The sequence below is a fragment of the Pogoniulus pusillus genome, chromosome 28 (assembly GCF_015220805.1).
Source record: "Pogoniulus pusillus isolate bPogPus1 chromosome 28, bPogPus1.pri, whole genome shotgun sequence".
Lineage (NCBI taxonomy): Eukaryota > Metazoa > Chordata > Aves > Piciformes > Lybiidae > Pogoniulus > Pogoniulus pusillus.
Window position 1 is genome coordinate 12,688,356 of NC_087291.1, and position 21,921 is coordinate 12,710,276.

At 38.8% G+C, this 21,921-nt stretch overlaps 1 protein-coding gene across 1 annotated transcript in view; it reads left to right on the forward strand.

Annotated features, from left to right (window-relative positions):
- AGMO (alkylglycerol monooxygenase) overlaps positions 1 to 21,921 on the forward strand; it is a 160,260-nt gene that overhangs the window by 96,205 nt on the left and 42,134 nt on the right. Inside the window, exons 6-10 of the mRNA XM_064167038.1 lie at positions 9,026 to 9,092; positions 12,253 to 12,318; positions 12,422 to 12,501; positions 14,120 to 14,254; positions 14,736 to 14,852. Of these exons, the coding sequence (XP_064023108.1) occupies positions 9,026 to 9,092; positions 12,253 to 12,318; positions 12,422 to 12,501; positions 14,120 to 14,254; positions 14,736 to 14,852 (465 nt within the window). The remainder of the gene's footprint in view (positions 1 to 9,025; positions 9,093 to 12,252; positions 12,319 to 12,421; positions 12,502 to 14,119; positions 14,255 to 14,735; positions 14,853 to 21,921) is intronic.

The window sequence follows — 21,921 nt, forward strand, 5'->3', positions numbered from 1 at the left end:
CTTGATAGCTGATGCTTTTGTAATTCAGAAGTGCATTGTTCACCTGCCACAAACACTCAACTTAAGCATTTCCTGCTGAGAGAGGGAGAACAAATAAATCAATACCTAATAGGGACATAAAAATACTTACTTTAATGCAGACAGTGCCTTTCTAGGTCCGGATGAGACACATATACAATACAGACAGTACAACTCAAACACAAGTTCAAGAAACAGAGATCTCACTGCTTCGATCCAGCCCATCTGCAAGATGAAAGTTTTATCATCACACTTGCAGAGCACAGAGAAAAGCAGGATAACAGCACTATCACTAAGCACAAATATGAGTAATAGCTGCAAAATATTTTACACTTTTTCAGGTTTCACCCCCCCCCCCCCCCCCCCCCCCCCCCCCATAGGGGAAGAAAAATATTATTCTTCTACACATATAAAGCATATAACTTACTATTTTTCTACATACATAAAGTACATAACTGTTTAAGTTTGGGGGTTTTTTGCGTGTTTGGTTTATTTTTTTGTTTTGTTGTGTTTGGTTTTGTTTTTTCATTTGTTTGTTTCAAGTAAAAACAATAACAAAAGAGAGAGAAAAGAGAGCATCATGAAAGAGCATGCTGGTCCTATCCTGCTGCATGTAGACTGCACTTGAACATAGTTTAATCAGAAAAAGCATAATAGGATGAGGCTTGAAGTTCCTTCCTTGGCACGTAGGACCTCAGTGATGTGCTCAGTGAGTGCAGACTTCACATGTTAGTAGCCCCAGAGTGAGCCTCCTGTATTTAAATCGAAGTACTCCTTGGCACTTTTGGGCATCAGAGTGTATCCAGAAGTGCCTTGACAGGATGAGTTAAGTATTGTAGTCTTGTCTAGCTTCTTTTTCAAAAGAACTGCAGAATAGAGAGGGGAGCAAAACCTAAGCAATTTACATGAAATATCTGGTACCATCCAGTAGCTCTGAACTCAACATGCAGCACAGGAGCTGTGATCTTGTTCATTCAGAAAGCAGCTGCTCCATAATTGGCTTATTTGCGTTTGATGGACGACAGTTTGGCCAAGAAACTCTTCTTTTCCCCTTTTGAAACTGGGTCACTGGTGAGGCCACAAATGGAAAATTGATGGGACAAGAACATAAACAGGAACTTCACTTTTCATTCTAATAGTTAAGTCGTTAAGTTTGAATATTGGCTTCTTGTCCTTGAACCAAAGATTCTTCTTGCAAGACACAGAGAGACAGCTGTGAAATGTTTAATTCAGCAGCACTGGGCTGCAGAAACCCTAACATTAAAAAATCTGACTTGAAGAGTTTCATTTAGTTAAATGTATTTGTTTATTTATTCTTCTCTAATAGACTTGTATCTGTTATAGCTCTGTGCATTTCAATACATTCTGCATCCTGCAAAACTATCTAAACAACTCATTTGCCAAATCAAATTCATGTCAGAAAGAAAAGATGTTACTTTAATGTGAAATAAATTACAGATACTGCTCTCTGTCAAAAAAAACCCCAAACCCAAACAAACTAAGTTTTCATCTGAACACGGTACATTCAAAATTGGAGCTTTTGCTCATGGCTTGTATTCTTTGAGAATCTCTGTGAATTAGTTGTGGCAAAGAGAACAGAAAATTTGAAAGACTCTTCTTTGCTACAAGCAGTCAGTGTAAGCTGCTGACTAATTTTTGATCTATTTAGAGAGGAAGGTGAAGAGCTACATTTGGCTGTATTTCAATTTATTTCAGAATTGATTTATTGCTTTCTGGGTTGTTTTTTCCCCCTGCAATTGCCAGCATGTATTTGTCAAGCTGCTGAAAAATACTGAAATTGTGTAGCAGTTTTTCTCCTGGAGTTTGTTTAAAATGTTTAGCTTGATATATGACTGAAAGACTGACTTTTTCCAGGCTCTGCTATTTGTAATGCTGCAGTTAAAACAACCAGTTGGTGTGGGATTTCTCTCATTTTCAATGGACAAATTGATTGGAGCTTTCCTATATGTGCTCATCTTTTCCCACAAGGAAAAAACAACTGAAGTTTCACCCACTTATTGAAAGTGTTAACTGAAATGCAAAATGCCAATTTGACTCAAATCTTACCTCCTAGCTGAGGTGCAAAACAATGGGAAGTGACAGCAGCTTGCCCTCAAGATAATTTGTTATAAACACATTTCTTAAGTCTGTGTGTTTCTTATACAAATATGCCCTAAACCGGACTATCCATTAAAACTGGGCTTTCACCTCCAATTCCTACAATCCAGATTTGTCAGAAATTCACCCCCTATGAAACTCTTTATGATCCCAACAGGCTTGATTCCTCTCTCTTGTTTCATTTCTAAACTATAAATATTGTTTTTTCGCTCCTCAGTGTGGAAATTTGGCTACATCCATTTTACATGCTTACTGGAGTAGAAAACTGCCTAATCGGATAGGAAAACAGTTGGCGGTGTATAAATCAGGGTTTGCCGAGGATTTCAAAGTGTGAAACTGGCAGATGAGGACAGATCCTAGGAGTTCTGCCTTTCCCCAGCTTCCCTGCAGAGATTTCACATGGCAAACCTGATCACAAGGGCCATCTGTATAAATACACGGGTGTGTTGTCCTGAATTAACACAGCAGCTCTGCTGGGGAATGTAATTAAGGTCTTATTTTTAAATTTCCCCAGCACACTGTCTGAATATATAGATTTAGGTACCAGAAATGAAAATCTTATCTTGACTTCAATGAGGAAATCAGTAGTGAAATGTGGTTTACTACCAACAAGTCTTAACAGAATCCTGAAATTAAATTCAGAGTGCTCCTTCCTGATGCTCCAGGGATGAATTTAGCCTCTCCTGTCCTGCAGGATAACACTATTACATTGAAAGAAATGCTGTACTGAAAACAGCTTTTCTTATACTCAAAGAAACAACAACAACAAAAAAACCCCCAATGAACAGAATCCCAACAACCCAGAGGTTTTACATACAAATGGTTTTACTGTAACATTGCCTGCTCTACTCAATCAACATACCTTCCAAACCTTCATGTTGAAACTAAGTTAAGTAAAGATTCATGTTGTAGTGGTGACAGGAGGAGTTGTTACACAAGATGTAAAGTTTCCCTTGGATTTCATGTCATGATTTTTTCTCATTATTTAAACAAGAACTGCATTGAAGTGGTGCAGGTACCAGGCAATAAAGATTTCCCTTGGTGCTGACAAACTCCGAGACCGCAAGCGGAGGTGCTTACATGCCACAAGAGATATTGCATAATGTTCTTTTCCTCTAGGCTAGGGATTGCTGTCACAAAGGAAACATCTTCATGGAAGAACTACTAGTACACACAAAACCCCCATTTAGTTCCCAATACATATGACGATTTCTCTTCCTGTGTGTCAGTAATGCATGGAAAGCATTTCTAAGCATGCAGCTTTTAGCCTGCCTGATCTTGGAATTGCTTAAATTACTGCCAATAATTCTGTTTTATTCTTTAGTGGTACTTAAGTACAATGAAGGGAATATGTTGTGGTGTTTTAATTTTAAATGTTTTAAATGTTTGGTGGAGAGTTCTGACAAAGGTCATAGAATCAGTCAGGGTTGGAAGGGACCACAAGCATCATCTCGTTCCAATCCCCCTGCCATAGGCAGGGACACTCTACTCTAGATCAGGCTGGCCAGAGCCTCATCCAGCCTGCCCTTAAACACCTCTAGGGATGGGGCCTCGACCACTTCCCTGGGCAACCCATTCCAAAGTTCCCTTACAGCACACTTGAACTTCATAGGCAAAGCTTGGACTTAAAAGTTCTAAGAGCTGCAATCCAGCCTTGACCACTTCCCTGGGCAACCAGTTGCAGGCTCTCATCACTCTCATGCTAAAGAACTTCCTCCTCACATCCAGTCTGAACCTCCCCACCTCCAGCTTCACTCCATTCCCCCTACTCCTGTTACTCCCTGATAGCCTGAAAAGTCCCTCCCCAGTTTTTTTTGTAGGCCCCCTTCAGATACTGGAAGGCCAGATGTTATATGATTTTATAACTGGTATGCATAAGATGCCTGTCTGATTTGTAGGTAGCTTATTAAACGTGTTTATAAAGATGTTGGCAGGTGAAAAATTCTTTCTGTGGCTATGAGATGTTAAAAAAATACAGAAAGCAAATAGGGAAAGATTTTTTTTTTTACTGGAATGCTGCAGTTCATCTGAATCTGCAATTCATTAGCATGGGAGCTGAGGCCCACATGATGTGTTGAGAGAGAACAATTGGAGATGGGAATTGATTTAGAACAGTAAGTGTCTATCAGGGAAACAAACCCAAGCATGAACCCCTCAGCCACATTGGTGAACACACAGATAAAGCTATTATTGGAGAACTGTTGAGCATTTCACCACTTAAGGGATTGTTTTTTCTGTATTCCTAAAATCACTGCAATGTGTTGATATAAACTCAAAAATATGTTACATTCACAAGCAGAATCTTTAGCCTTCTACTAGTATGTGACAGGGTACAGTCAGTGAGAATATCAAATAATGACCTTTCCATCAGTTTGTTGGTGTTTTTTAAATTTAAAAATTACTTTCTAGTAAAAAAGGTCTGGAAAAAAAATTCCTACTGCATACAGAAATCATAGTAGCAGATTTTTATTTTAAATGAAAATCTTTTTACAAGCCACAAAACCTGAGCTGTCCTGATATTCTTACTGCATTTATTTTGTTAATTATTAAAAACTGTGGTTATTTTTTCCTGAAATATTAATATTATGAACTTATTCTAAAAAGCTATTTTGAATCCAAAGCTATTTTAAGATGGAAGTGTTTTGCTGCCTGGGAGGACAAAGACCTGGTAGTATATATGCTTTGGTTGCTAGTTGCATCTGGAACATAAGACTGGATACTGCTACCATGAATGCTTTACAAGCTCTTTGCAGTTGCCATTCTCCAAGGAAAACGTCTAGACACAATGAAAGCACGGAATGAAAGGCAGACTGACAGCTGAAAAGTGGATGGGTAGGTGGGGTTCTGCAACTGCTTTTCTACTCTCCATTGCCTGTTAAATGTTCTTTTGAACTTAGGCTGTTGTTATACCACATTCAATTTGTTGTGAGCCGGTTCCTACAATCTGAGGGAGTCAGAATCTTACCTGGTAAAAATTTTCTTGCACTGCTGGACTTGACTATTTACCGTGGTGAAAGATCTTGTGGGAGTTTTGCCCTTTGTAAGATGGCAGAATATAAAATAATATTCAATAACATTGAACAAAAGAATTCTGTTCTTTACTGTCTAATGACGCAGGAGCCATCAAAATTCCACTTTCCAGAAGTGGTATGTTTCTTTTGGTTGCAGTGCTGTATGGATATCTTTATAAAGTATAAATTTATCTATAAATTTTTTGCCATCACAAGTTTTCTACTGACAACATTTTTTTTTCTGGTTTAGAAACTTACTGGATACATAGAAAGAAACTTACTGATACCAAAGGAAGTTTCTAGAAATAACACCTTGTGCTATTTTAAATATCTGATGAAGAAGTATTCTTAATGTGTTTCAGTGTTGATTTGTGGACTGCTAATTTCAGCGTGCTGGATTTTTGCTTGGTCAGGCATGGAGTTGTGTATCACCTCTGAGTTATAAAGTCACAGGGTTATAATTGCTATCTCAGATTATATTTCCATCTGCTTGTTCCTAGTATGTCTTTGCAGTGGAAGGAACCTTGTCTGAGTAATGAACTGAAGTGGTTTCATGCATCAGTCACTAATGATGCCTCACAGAAGATGTTTCAGTAGGTTTGTAAATGTCATCACCCAGGAAAAGACTGTTTTGAAGTATGAGAGAGGTTTCATTTTCTGAGGAAAATACATTCTCTAGGATTAATTAGTCCAAGTATTTATTTAAAATTTTACGTTGAGTTCCTGAGGTCCTTATGGAGCCCCAGGACACAAAGTTCTATTTTAGCATGCTGATGTGTTATATGGACTTTCAAAAGGATGAGTTTTCATATATAATCTATAGCACTGGAAGTTCTACCTCAACGTGAGGAAGAACTTTACTGTAAGGGTAAGCACTGGTACAGGCTCCCCAGAGAGGTTGTGGAGTCTCCTTCTCTGGTGACTTTCAAGACCCATCGGGATATGTTCCTTTGCACTAGATTATGGTTGCCATCCCTGGAGGCGTTCAGTAAAAGACTGGATGAGATACTCAGTGCCATGATCTAGTTGATTGGACAGGGCTGGGTGCTAGGTTGGACTGGATGATCTTGGAGGTCTCTTCCAGCCTGGTTGATTCTATGACTTGATGGTCTATGAAGGTGCTTCCACCCCCTAACATCCTGTGATCCTAAGAATTTAGTCAGATGAGTATTAAAAACTTGAAGGCATCCATTTTGGAAACATTTTATTATGATCTGCCTGTAAGCTACAGCAGAAGACTGCAATTCCATAGAGATTCCCTTCTCTACCAGCACAGATTTGGTTTATTTTCACAAAAAAAAACCCAACCAACCAAAAAAAAAGCTAAAAATACATTAAATCCAAATGAGTCATTTAGGTGTGATCAAATCATTGCTCTCTCAGGTACTGGACTGCAGTTCAGTCTGAGAAATTTATCTTAGATTAAATTAATTTAATGGCCACCTCTCACATTGTTTAAAGCAGTGGGATTTTCTACTTGAGAAAGACAGGAAATAGAGTTAGAATGAATGATGAATTGTTTCTCAACTTTAGGTGGTCTTTTCAAGATTGAACTTACTTTGAGGGAGAACTGAGAAGTACAAATGGTCCTATTTATGTTGTGCTTGGCTTCCAAGTTAAACAAAACAAAACAAACTTCTACTATTCTGTTTTTCCAGTGAAGCGTGTGCAGAACTCTGAAACATGCTTGAAATATTGCAGTTCTCTTTATCTGAAGAATCTGTTCCTTTCTTTACTCCTTTAATTGCAAAAAGGCTCTATTTAACCTAGTAAGTAGAAGTTCTTTTAGCTTCTATTAAAGGCAAAAAAGAACAAAATCTCTTTATTGATTTTATTGTGGTAATTTCCTGATTCGTAAACATGTAAATACAGCTGAAGAATGTTGTGTGTCTGCTTCTGGTCTAGATGTGTCTTCACTTGCATAAGCATGAATTAAACAGAAATGGTATGTTTTTGGACTTTGTTCCATAAACTAACAGAAATCCCTGTTTGATTATCTGGATGGATGGGCCTGCTCTCATGAGTAATGACTGTCTACCTCTGCTTAATCTGTTGTTTGTCAATATCATCTCTGTTACATTACAAATCACCTACTCCTGCAGAGGAAGTATCATTCTGGATTTTATTTCTTAGCATTTTGGTTAGCTGCTTCAACCCTCTCTTTTTAATTGCAAGATGTTATGGCCATGATCAGAAATGGTGAATAGTTATCATTCTAGGATGTATTTTAGATTAATATTTTGAGCAGAAATGCTTTTTCTGGTCATCCAATGATTGCATCTATTTGTGACTGATGGTGTTGTGTTTGTCACTGAGCAATGGTATCCACACACTTCTGCTGCCTAAACCCAAGCACAAAATGTTAATTTAATGCAGCGTTTCCTCTGGCTCTGTATTACAGGAGCATACCTGGTTTAGCATAAACCCCACTCATACAAACTTAATTCTTCAGCATTTTATGACAAGTTTTGAATGAGTTTATGGCAGCCATTACTTTCTGTCATTTTTTGGTCTGGTACTAAAAGTCCAGAGCAGGTTTTCTGTGCTAATGAACAGTTGCCTTAGTTTGCAGCTCTGCTAGGGATTTATGCTGGTCTGCTTTCTTCTCATGCCTCTTACTCATGATGGCGAATTTGTGACCATGCATTGGGTCAGAGCCAGGAACTGATCCAGCTAAACTGATTTAGAAAAACAAAACAAAATTAGTTTTAATTCTAATTAAGTTTAATGTGTTGCTGTATTTGTGCCAGGCTAAAAGAAAGGTACAAGCAGTCAGAATCATAGAATCAGTCACGGTTGGAAGGGACCACAAGGATAATCTAGTTCCAACCCCCCTGCCATGCCCAGGGACACCCTACCCTAGATCAGGCTGACCACAGCCTCAGCCTCAGCCAGCCTGGCCTTAAACATCTCCAGGCATGGGGCCTCAAATACCTCCCTGGACCACCCATTCCAGGCTCTCACCACTCTCATGCCCAAAAACTTCCTCCTCACATCCAGTCTGAACCTCCCCACCTCCAGCTTTGCTCCATTCCCCCTAGTCCTGTCACTCCCCAATATCCTAAAAAGTCTCTCCCCAGGTTTTTTGTAGGCCCTCCTCAGATCCTGGATAGGCCACAAGAAGGTAACCTGAGAGCCTCCTGTTCTGCAGGCTGAACAGCTCCAACTCTTTCAGTCTGTCCTCATAGGAGAGCTGCTCTAGCCCTCTGATCATTCTTGTGGCCCTTCTCTGGACATGCTCCAGCATCTCCACATCCCTCTCGTAATAGGGGCTCCAGAATGGGATGCAGTACTCCAGGTGGGGTCTCAACAGAACAGAGTAGAGGGCGAGAATCACCTCTCTTGACCTGCTGGCCACACTTCTGATGCAGCCCAGGCTCTGGTTGGCCCTCTGGGCTGCAAGTGCACACTGCTGGCTCATACTGAGCTTCTTGTCCAAAAGTCAAAGATATTGAATGTGGAACTTCATTTCTGGGTCTGTGCCAGCCATTTGCTGGTGTAAAGTGATCACATAAGGATCTTAAGAGTTATGTGGAATGCCAAGCAGTGCCAATGGGTATGGGTACAGTATGTGAATGAAATTATCTATATGAGCATCAGCTGGTGACAAAAATAAGAAGAAAATGTGCTACTGGATCAGAGACATTAAATTTTTAACTTGCCTTTTAATAAATTTCACTTTTCCCATTAAAGTTCTTGTAACACTTATGAAATGGTTCAGGTAGGAAAAAAAAGGTGTTCTTGTCTTTTCGTGTCATTCTCCTTATGATAAATATCCTTTTAATGCATATCTTCATCTTCTCCCTCTTTGCTCTCCTTTTTCTAGATTTTATACAGGATTTTCAAATTCATTCAAACGTTACTTTTTTTTTTTCAAGGTTATCACCAACCTTGGGCCTCTGGAGTGGATTCTTAATACTCCCAGTCACCATAGAGTTCATCATGGTAAATTGACAGTGTAACCTCATGTTCCTCAATGTGGTTTTTTTTCTGATGGTTGCTATTTGTATAATAATAGTATTAAGAACAAAGTACTAAAATGCTACTGTAAAATTAATTTCACAGAAAATGATTTAAAAATTATACTTGTTCAGTTAGAAGTTTAACAGTTTGGGGTTTTTTTAAAGCTTTAACAACAAATTAAAAATTTAAACATTTACATTTAAGGCTGATAACTGAGCATAAATTCAGCCTGGATAATGTGAAAGAATTTGAAAACTTTGAGTGAAACCATTCCCTATTTGACAGTAGGAAGAGTGATAGACAAATCTCATCCTTCCTTGACCATTAAAACATCATCAACTTGTCAGTCACAAGCAGATGCTCTGGCAATCAAAATGAAGCACAGAAGTGTGAAAATGCATGGTTAGCTTTTAGAAGAACAGATTCATTCTGTAGTGGAATTTGTTTTCAGCTGTCTGGATTATTGAAAAATTTCACTTCACACAACTGCACAGAGATCATTCAGTATTCAGATGCATTTGGGACCATGTGACACATGTAAAGTGGATTAATAACTTCACTGCATACCAAAAACTGCCAGGAATGTATCTATGGACTAGGAGCTGACTTTGTAGATGCTCTTGGCTTATTAAATGTGCAGAGATATCGACTAAAAGTAATAGAGGAATGGAAAAACAAAATAAGTTGAAACAGACTCAAATGCAATATGTACAGAGGATGTTATTAATGTTTATTGTATCCCTATGTAAAGAGTTTAGGGCACTGTGTAGACTTTTTAAAAGACTATGGTGATATAAGTGCCTAATCCTTAAAATTTGCACAAGTACTGATAATCCTGGAGGGAGATACTCTGCTCTTATTTGTTCTGCTGTAAATCCAAACTAATCCTCTGATCACAATCGGAGAGAATCATTCTGGAGCTGATCGAGTGCTGCAGAGTTGCTCCAATATCTACAAACACAGGGATGTGTAAGCAATGTTTCTCTGCTCATACTTTTGAGTTTATGAACAGATATCCCTAGAAAACAGTTAAAGGATCAGTTTTTATCACACTGAAGTTAATATAGCATAGAAGATAGAGACAGCTGAAAGACATTAATGATATGATTGTACATAAATGTATTCAGCATATATGTTTGTTATGAAGGGGACTAGCTGAAATCTGAGTTTGGGGTAAAATGCAGTGAGGCCGACTTCAAAGTTATTAAATCATTTATTAATACACACAAAATAATTCACCCAAACTGATTTCCAACTCTCCACACAAGTTCTTGGATGCAGTTAGCAACATCCTCCAAGATCATCCAGTCCAACCTAGCACCCAGCCCCATCCAATCAACTAGACCGTGGCACCAAGTGCCCCATCCAGGCTTTTCTTGAACACCTCCAGGGATGGTGCCTCCACCACCTCCCTGGGCAGCCCATTCCAATGCCAATCACTCTCTCTGTGAAGAACTTCCTCCTAACATCCAGCCTATACCCACCGTGGCACAACTTGAGACTGTGTCCCCTTGTTCTGTTGCTGATTACCTGGGAGAAGAGGCCACCCCCACCTGGCTACAATGTCCACTATGTTACAGAATGTCTCTGTGCAATGGAATTTTGAAAGGTTTCAGAAAATGTCTTTACTAGAGACTCTGGCAGCTTCATTCACTGCTTGTGAGTTGAGTAAAATCCTTTAGCAACTTGAACAAAGAGCTAAGAATACTCACCAGTCCTAATGGCCGTGGCCCAAAGCATAGGCAGGAAAATGTTCAACACAAGTCCTGTGGCGAATTCCACCTGGGCTGCAGAGTGGAATCAGCTGCTGGCTGATGTGGCTGTGGCAGAGGGGGCTGAGGCGAGCGGCAGGCGAGCGGCAGGCGAGCGAGGGAGGAACGAGCAGGCAAGCTCATTCACCTGCTCACCCCCAGTTATAGGGCAATGGCCGAGGCTAAGGGTCTCACTGGCCACAGTCACCCAATCACCTCTGGCAATCACCCAGGTAGACCCAAACACTGCAGACCCCACAGGCTGTTCTCTTCCAAACGCGGGGGGGGGGGGGGGGGGGGGGGGCATGCGCCCTGCACGTGACAGGGGCGTGGTCCTATGAAACCACCCCTCAGGCGACCGGATCAAGCCGGACTGGGCTGCCTGGGTTCCTTTGGTCCTATGAAACCCCTCTCAGGCGACCGGATCAAGCCGGACTGGGCTGCCTGGGTTCCTTTGGTCCTATGAAACCCCTCTCAGGCGACCGGATGAAGCCGGACTGGGCTGCCTGGGTTCCTTTGGTCCTATGAAACCCCTCTCAGGCGACCGGATCAAACCGGACTGGGCTGCCTGGGTTCCTTTGGGCCTATGAAACCCCTCTCAGGCGACCGGATGAAGCCGGACTGGGCTGCCTGGGTTCCTTTGGTCCTATGAAACCCCTCTCAGGCGACCGGATCAAACCGGACTGGGCTGCCTGGGTTCCTTTGGGCCTATGAAACCCCTCTCAGGCGACCGGATGAAGCCGGACTGGGCTGCCTGGGTTCCTTTGGTCCTATGAAACCCCTCTCAGGCGACCGGATCAAACCGGACTGGGCTGCCTGGGTTCCTTTGGGCCTATGAAACCCCTCTCAGGTGACCGGATCAAACCGGACTGGGCTGCCTGGGTTCCTTTGGTCCTATGAAACCCCTCTCAGGCGACCGGATCAAACCGGACTGGGCTGCCTGGGTTCCTTTGTCCTGTTCTCCCGCCTCTGGCTGCAGTGCAGACAGGCAGGTCAGTAAGACAGGACATGCCCAAGCCCATTTTGTGCCCTTTGGGACTATTCACCCCAACGTTTACATACGAACTGGTGAAATGGTTTTTATTTGTTTGCTTTTAAACTCTTCTTTATAAATCATTTTTAAACTTGAATTGATTCTTTTGATGAATCTTATTTCACAGACATTCTGACAGAATTGTTTGGTTTATTTGTATGCTTGAGGCTGAGTGGAAAGAGTGCAATAAGCCCAGTAAGTGAGAAGATATTTTATAGACACATAAGGAGTAGTAGATTAGTTGCCTTTAAAAATTATTAGATTACAAATTGATGCTAATGAAGATTTCCCTTCACAATTCAGTTGCATCTATTCCTATAAATGCAGTTACTGACCTCATAAATGATTTTTATTATAGGTAGAAATCCTTACTGTATTGACAAAAATTATGGTGGCACACTCATCATCTGGGACAGGATATTTGGTAAGTAAAAAGAAAAGTTGCTCCATTTTATATTTAGTATGATACAAATATACTTATTAATTTAATGACCTTTTTTTTCTTTCATCTTGTCTTCTTTCATCAGGAACATTTGAGGCAGAAGATGCAAAAGTTGTATATGGCTTAACACATCCAGTAAACTCCTTTGATCCCATCATGCTCCAGGTGCTATAGTTTGTATCATCAACTCTGGTATTGTCATTATGCACTCATGTGCAAAAGAAACTCCTCTCTTAGGGGACAGTGTGGTGGTCTGGGTGTTACCCCCCCAGCTTTGAAAATCACCCAGACTAGACTCAGCTGGCTCTGGAAATTGAATGAAGCTTATATTTACAGCTTAGCTCAATATACAAGTAGATATTTACAGTATACAGTTATATACAGAAATATGTAAGGTAAAAGGTAATGCAGAAACACAGCCCTCCCAAAAACCTGAGTCCCCAGGAGGGGTCCTAACCACCCTTACACCTTCTCCCACTCCTCAACCTTACCCCAGAGTTTGCCTCGTGCCCCAAGGAAGAATGGAAGTCAGACAGAGGGGTTAGGAAGGAAAGTGGATTAATCAGAGAGATGGCAGCTGAGGTTAGAAAGACAAATGCCCAGAGTTCAGGCAGTGCCCCGAGTGTGAATACCCTATCTTTTTTTCTACTCTTGTTACACATCTCAGAAAGCCTGTGAGTGAAGTACACATCACCAATGTTTTCTCTTTCACAGCCTGTGATCTAATCCTTCTTGCCACAACATTCTAGCTAACTTCGAACTAGCACAGGCAGCTTTCCTGCAGTCAGTTATATTATCTACAGTTTATTCAGTATTTCATTACAAAACAATTATTTCTGCTCACTAAGCATATACAGAGCTTGTAGTGATCATAAAAATAAAGTACAGTGATATTAACAACTAACTACAGTGAAGAGATAGCAAGGCCTAGAACTGAATTGTCCATTTTGAGATATGCAAAGCAATATGTTGCAAAACAGAGAATATATATGTATACACACACATAAGATCTGTTGTTTGTCTTCTCTAAATATTTCTATTTCATAAATAATCTCATCATGTAATTATTGTCTTTATGTTTTTTATCTCTTCTGCATATTTGCTATTGAGGGTACTCCAGGATGATTTGTGTTGACAGTATTATATAGCAGCCTCAACAAAACCAGCAGAATGGGCTGAATATAGATAGTTTTGTTTACTTATTAAAAAAAAAAAAAAAACAAAAGACAAGAAAATGGAAAAGAAGGCAAGACTCTTATGTGCTGCTTCTATGATTTGTTGCTCCAGGCTTTGCTGAAGATAGGTAAAGATTCTCTCTGAAAACCTCAGGGACTAAGGAGCATTGAAGCCCTCATTTGCTTTTCATGAGTGGCCACAGCCTGTGCAATTATATCGATTTCAGTCAGATGCTAAGTGATTTAGTTATTGGCTATATGTCATGTCAAGATCTCAGTAACAAAATATAGTTTCAGACTGCCATGAGTGTACCTGTACAATATACCATTAAATACTCTGGATTGATTACAGGACAGCCAAATGTTCCTCTGGGCAGAAGTCTTTCTAGTCCTCACTATAAACCAAGAGTTTGATACGCCTCTTGCCTATTACAACCAGGTTTTATCAACCTCTAACTGTCTTCAAGTATTCCAAATGTATTCTCTTTACAGACTTTGAAAAATCATCGACCTGAGATCTACAAATGAATAAAATGCAGTGTTTTATTAAATGTTATTTTACTAACAATGAAAAATTACCTGCTCTCTCTTTTTTTTTTCTCTTTAAGTTACGTCCCTTGGCTCATATTTGGAATACGTTTTGGGCCACACCTGGATTCTGCAATAAGCTTTCTGTCATATTCAAAGGGCCCGGCTGGGGACCAGGCAAACCTAGACTTGGCCTTCCTGAGGAAATCCCAGTGGTAAATAGAACATGCACAGGCTTTCAGTCTTGTGTAATTTACTTGGACCTCTTAATGCTGTTGGATCAATGTTAAAAACTCTACACATGCTATTTTACATTAGCAAATTAGCAGTCATAAAGCATAGGGGAAGAGAAACTAAAGGAAATGAATGTCTTTGCTGTGCTTTTTCCCCCTTTTTATTTGAAGGGGGGAAGAAAAGGGGGTTGTTTATCTTTTCATTATTCATTTCCTAAAGAGATTTCAAAAGTTGTTCGATGGAGTACAGGAGTTTCTCTTTTACCCTTAGCTATGAACATACAGAGTTAAACTATCTCATTCTAGGTAGTACGTGAGCTTGATGGTAGATAATGCAGTTAGTAGATTGTGCTGTCACATATGTCCCTTAATATTTGTGGTGTCTTTTCAATTTTAAGGAATGCTAAAAAAGAGGCTGAAGCAGGCCACTGTTTAAAGCCATTATCTCTGTTCCTTCATACAGGTCACTGGAAAAGAAGTCCCCTTCAATCCAAGTGTAGCAGGTTATCTTAATTGCTATGCAGTGGTACATTTTGCTGTAGTATTGGATTTGTACACTGAACTTCTTGGTACAGTGACTGTAAGTAATTCCTGTTTTTATGAAATAACATCTCATGCCAGCAGTGATATAGAACCATAGAATCACAGAATGTCATATGACATGCAACATGCTTAAATTATAAAGCATAGAGTCAGCTCTACAGCCTGACTCATATCTTATTTAAACTATTACAACAATAAGAATCTGTAAAATAATTGCATGTAGAAATGTAAATCTGTAAAATTAGTTAACATAAATGGCTAAATATATATTGAATGTATCATGTGTTATATTGATTATTAAACAATATTTAATCACTATATTAATCACATATGAATATGCTTAAGTGAAGCAATTAAAGAATGCTGAATGTTCCATGGAAGACCTGTGAGACTGCTTTAGTTTTTGGGATCTCATGAGAAGAAAAACATATATTAGGCTTGAAGCTATGAAGGTTTTCATATGTCAAGGTTGATTGTATTATTAGCTGCCAATAATGCCCAAGCTTTAGAAGGAACATTGCTGAGGTCTTGCAGTACATGACGTCAGCATAAGTTGGGCTGGATGAACACAGAATCGAGTCAAATCTTCTTCCAGTTTCAAGCAGTCAACAGCATTGATAGAAATACAGGTAGGAGAGATATGTCTTTACTGCCTCATGTTTGGGGTTCCTTGTCAATGTTATGGGTATCTAGTGGTGTCTGAAGGTGAGGTAGGAGGCCATCTCTGTCTATGAGAAGCAAGACATAATTTCTTCTATGGCTTCACATCCTTCCTGCCTTCTTTTCACTCTTTCTTTCTTGAAAAAAACTTTCTGTTTTACTAAAGCTAAATTCTTGTAGTTACAAACGTGACTCACATAATATTCTCATGAATCGCTGTGCCCTGATGCTTTTGTTCATGAGCCACATAGCTGAATCCATCCCACAGGCAGATTTCTAGAAATTGCTCTCTTTTGCATATCTGCCCATGGTCATCCGTGAAGGAGTCCAGAGGACTGCAAAGCCATTTCAGAGCTCTCAGAAATCTTTTCCAAATATTGAAATTTTGGTCTTCTGAGTCAAACTTTACTTTTGTGTCCCTGGACGAGAAGGGCAGGAAAAGGGACTTTGCCTGAGATAATGTTTTGGGATACATAGCAGCAGGCTTACACAAACTCAAGTGGCTCTGTATATACTAGCTGCTAAAACCCTTTCTCCATCCCCCACCATTTTTGGTTGAATGTGTTCTGAGTAGCACATCAGACCAGTAGAATGATGCAATTTGGGGGAAAAGTTTAAAGAGTATTTTATGTAGCATTCCAGACTTATAATATCTATCTCAAGCATACTATTCTGGTTAATATTAAGTTATCCTGCACATTGTATTCACCTCTAAAATAGGGTCACTCTGCAGTTGCTAAGCTATCTGAGGCTAATTTCTGATGACAGGAAATTGTGCAAAGGTAAGGAGAAATACCTACATAGTATACCAGATCTGTGTGTTCATATACTGAGAAAAGCCTCTGCAAGATGTTTTAGTTTATTTGGGTAGGGATCAAACAGTGGAGTTTTCATTTGGTTAGAGTTGGTGGTTTTTCTTTTTTACTTTGTTCTTGTTGCTTTTAGCAGCTTGGAGTCTGCTTATTAGGGTTTTTTTTCCTGTTTTATTCTTTCTCTTTTTGCTTTTTTTCTGGTTCTGGAAGGAAAAATGCATGGTCCAGATTGTTTTCTTTGCTGATTACTGCAGCTGTTTAAGGGAAGTTGAAAAATGCACCCAAACCCCAAATGATCATTAAATTCATGCAGTTATGAAGGAAATATTCTGAAGATTCACCACTTATGAACTTATTGTTGATAAACAACTAGAAAATTCTCTGCACTAAACTGCAGGGTAATAAGGTGGTAAGGATAAGGAGGGCACAGGGGACTAGAAGCACTTCATTTCAGCACTACACCCACAAACCTGCAGTGTGGGTGTAGAAAGTGCTGGTCCCAAGGCAGAGTTCCAGCATTGCTCTGCAGTGCAGTGGAGAAGCTGTCATGAGAAGGAAGCTTGTGTATGAATAACTTTACTTGGCAAAATTCTTTCTTCAATATCAGTTTTCCACTACACTGAGTTATGAAATGTCTATGGATACAACTGGAACTTTCTGTCTGGCTATGAATTATATCATAACTGTGGCATAGCTCCATAAATGGAGAAAGCTAACTGTTTTCCTCATTTTTAGGTATAAGTTCCATTTCATAATAGCCATAAGACACAGCACACAGCTATTACATTTCTCAAGTGATTACAGTTGCTCAGTGTTTGGTCTCATGCCCTGCAGAAGTGTTAAATTTCTCTATCCATAAAGAGCAATCATATACCTTCAGTCTGAATGACCTACATTTAACTTACAAAAAAAGCAAAATATGAAAGAACAAATACATATTTTCCACAGGAGAAAGCATGAGGTGTTTATTTTCTATGCAGTGATCTGCACTACATCTAGAGAATAGAAATTGCTTCTGAGCTCTGCACATCTAGATGTGATCCAAAGCTGATTGAAGAAATGGGATTTGGATCTGTCCCAGAGAGAGTGCTAGGAGTACAAAACTGCAGTGCATTCAAAGCAAGTCTCATAGCTCCAAAACTGAATGTATCACATAAATCAAAATGAAGTGTACCTTAAACACATTTTGCAGTGTCTTTCTTTTTGTTCTTGTTGATAGATGCTTTAACATTCACTGGGCTTATAATGCTCTGAATATGCAAAAAATTTGAATTGGATGAAAAAGTAGTAGGACATAAATAGATCTCTTGAAAGCTGAGAGCCAATTAATATATCCATTCATCAGGATATCATCAGGTATTCTATATGGAATATTGCCCAGAATTTATGATACTTTTTTTCATTGTATATCAAAATAAGTTCATGCAGATAAAGACACCCAACAATACCAATTTCATAGCATTCTATTTGCATTCCTCATAATAATGTCAAAACTATCTGGAATATGATTTATGAAACGTGTTGACATCATTCCTATTTCTTTTGCAATGCTGAAAACATCAGGATGAGAAAATGCATCCAAGTTGCTCCTCACAAACAGTATTACAGTCTGAGTTCTTTGAAGTACAGAGTCAATTTGGAATACTTCAGAGTTCATAATTTGCAATAACTTATTTCCTTCATTTAAATGAATGTTTGTTGTGTTCATTCATTACTAAATCATAATTTGGCAGCATTCTGTTGATCACAAAGTAAATCTATTCCAAAATTCTATACCATTAAAATTTTTTTTTTACTCTAAGATATTCTTAAAACTTCCAATAAAATCAAAATCCAACAGAAATATTTTTTTTTTGGTCAGTTTGATTGCAGCCAATAACCACATTGCAGAGTTGTGGCCAAATTGTAATTGGGTGGCCTGCTGTGGTCCCACAGGCTTCTCTGTTATTCAAATACTCCAGTATAGAAATAGTTATTTATTTTATGTATGCATCCATGCATATTATGTTTAAGTGGAATGAGGATACTAGTGCTAACAGAGGTGTAAAACGCACATTATTTTCACAACGTGACTTGCATTGGTAGATTTAATGTATTATGTTTAGATGTGACTCACTCACTGTTCATTTAGGTAGAGTAATGCCTAGAAAATGGATGTCTAGGTTGTCAGCATCCACTTCACAGAGTAATACATGTTTGAAAGTAAATAATAGAATCAGGGCAGCATGCAACTATACCACAGGAACTGTAAGGAGAAGGAAGCAAACTACTAATGCTAAAATGTATGTTACATGTCTGGTTTTCTAAAATCTGTTATTCCTAAATGTCATCATGGTGTATTTTGCCACAAATTTCTTTGTAGTCCTTGACTGGGAGCCCAAATGAGGGAATACATATTTTACTTTATTTATTTTTTTTCTATGTGTGAATGTAGTGATTGTGTCTACAGTGAAGGGTAATTTGCACCTTCTACCTTCGTGGTTCCCAGGAAGACTTTATGCCTCACCCTTCATCACTCTAGAAAACTCAAGACTTGGGATATGAAAAGCTGAACGCTGCACTAGGGCATGACAGGGCTCTCTATGTCTGTGAATCCGATTGCCACTTTGCAGTTAACTCTGATCTGCAGGTTGCACTTCAGACTTCTCCAGTCCTTCACGTACTGGGCTGCAGATGGCATTGCACTAAAACAAGAGTTACAAACATGGTGTTGAAAATGTTGTGGTTCAAGTTGTAGAATGTCTAAAGACAAACAGAAATTGACCTGGAAAAAACAGAATCTCTAAAGTGTGGTCATACCTGGCTCGGTCAATTGTGATTCTGTAGGCTGTGTTGATTTTAGTTGTTTAAAGAGAAAAGTTTGTTTATGCTTGAGTTTAGTTTTCCTAAATTATAAGGTTGTTTCAGTTCTGCTTTACTAACATACATTAAATTGCTATGCCCATTTTTTTTTCCTGAAAATCCACGTTTATCACCAAACTGCAGTTTATTAATTTCCTTTCAAGTTCTAATCTATGGCTTCTATAGTTAAAAAAAAAAATGGAGAGTCAAATGATAACCCCAGGCTCAAGTGGTGCACATCTTAGAAAAGATGTTTGAGAGGTTTTCCAAATTCTTGTATTCAGTCTTTTGTTTGTGGAGAGAAAGCTGCAGTCTGAATTAGGTTGTTACAGTATCTCTAGTATCAAGCTTATAATTATTTCAAGGTCCATCAACGCCATTATAATAGAATAACAATAACAACAATTGTTATTGTTCCTTGAAAGTATTTCATCTTAGGGTTTTTTCCTACTCCTCTAGAAGTGGCTGGTTTTCTAAAAGCCATTACTCTGGCAATGTTAAGCAAAGGGGAAAAAAATCTAGAAGTAATGAGAAAAATCACCACTGAAATAGGACCTCAAATTACCTGCTTTGGAGAAATGTTTCCACCATCCACTCAAATCCAAGTCCTTAGCACAGGGACCAAGCTTAGCCTCTATACTTGCAGCCTAGCTAATGGCAAGAAGTAGAATCATTCAGAAAGTGCTTTATCTCCACTGAATTCAAGAAGACGCTTACATGAATAGCAGGTTTTCAGGCACTTCACTGAAGGTGCTTAAAGGGAGGTAGAATGAATCAGCACCTCAGGTTTTGGGAGCTGTAATCTCAGAGAAACCCAGATGCCTAAAACTTAGTGAATGGTTGTCTAATGCTAGCCAGCTGAGAAACACTACTAGGGCTGAAAGGTGTGAAGTCATGCAGCTCTTAAAGTGCAAATTGGACACACCCTTGTCCCTTCATGGCAGGTACTGACTGATCCTTCCTTAAGACAAAGATGAAAATTTGTTGTCTTAAACCTGGGGTGGTTTAAATTGTTTTCCATTAAGTGTGATTTTAACCATATATTGTAAAGTAGTGATTACATAACTTGAGTGGAGCTTGGATGTGGTGTTCAGTTCTTTTTCCTGCCTGGGGGGGTTACAAAAGCTTATCTTACTTTTCTCAGAATAGTGCCCTATCACTGTAGGAATATTTTTAAGGCAGTAAAATCAGACCCACATGGCCAGAAGGACTGAGTTTTCAAAAAAGATTTCATTCTCTAATTTAAAAATCAGGACAATCTCTAAGGAGAAAAGTCTTGAATTCCAGTCCTAATTCCTTGGCACACTCCTTTATGTGACAAGAAAAGATAATTGATAAACCTATTGAAGAATTTCTAAGAAATTTATGGGTAAGTTCCCTTATGGCTGTGCCAAATCATGTTCTTTACTCATTTTTTATTATTTTTTTTTGTATGACTCAGTTCCTACAGGAAACTGAAGAGGCAGTTACTGTGGCTAAATGAGTAGCTTAAGAACAACTTCTTTTATTAAAACTAAATACAGTCTGTGCCTGCCTTTATAGCAAAAAAAGTCACTTCAAACTGCTTCATGCTAACAATGGAAAATCCTAACTTAGCATAACTGTGAGCTTCTCTGATTCTAGAAACTTTCCAAAAGACCACCCTCAGTTTAATCTGTTACTGACAGATTTTAAAACATGTTTCTGGAATTTACAAATGTATTCCACCTGATACAAGCTTTGATAAAGGTTTATAAACCAGATAGAGCACTTTTTGCCTTCTTAATTTAATTGAGAGTCTCAGTACAGAATTGCTATGCTGAGTCACTCAAAGGTTTAATATGTACCTCAGTATCCCATCTCCTGATGCCTGATAACAGATGGCCACTGTAGAGAGTAGCTTGACAGTTGTCATTCGTGAGAAGTGCATTCTGCCTTGTAAACTGGTGAGGCTGCTGCTCAGCTTGCTCGTTGCTGGAATTGTGTTTTCTTTGTTCAATAACTGTTAAGGATATCTAAGTGGATGTTTGTGATTCTTTAGTAAAACAAGACAGACTTACTCAGCCTGTGTGCGTGGTTTGATGTGTTTTGCAAACATGGGCACAGTAAGATCACACAGCTGTAAAACTTGAGAGTATCCTCCTGTGGTCTTCTGAGCTCCCAGATACTTATCTTAGATCTCTTGAAGGGGTATAGGCCACCACCAAAGAAGGGTGGCCATGTCACTGGGTGAGATTTATTGAAATCAGGGCAGAAATTAATGGATTTTTTTTTCCAGTACCAGCAATCTTGGAGTGCAGGATGCTGTTCATAAACCTTACTGCAATTTAAGCCAGAAAGGTTTCCTATAATTCAGCCAGATACACTGCTTTTGTTTGGAGTTTTGTTGTGTTTTGTCTTGAATGAAAAAAACAAAGGCTTTTCAAAACTAATATTTGAAAGGATGTTAGCGAGGGAACAAGAAAAATGTTTAACTGTTTGATTTTCAAAAGGCAGTTATGTAGAATAAAAAAAATAGGTAATAAATGAAAAAAAATGCAGACTTCACAATGAAAATAATCTTTGGTTTTCTGATTTTTTAAAAAGTATCATTTCAAGGTAGATTTTAAGGACATCAATCCTTGTGCTACTAGTCATCCAAGTACTGACACACGTGTTAATGTTTAAAACCTTTTAAAGTCTACTTAGAATTCATGGGATTAAATAGGGTGTTTTTTTTTTAAGTGGGAGTGAGTTGTTGAATTGTCATGAAGAGACATCAGCTTTGTTTCTTCTTAAATATGGTCATATTGCTATATCATCTATATTCTTATC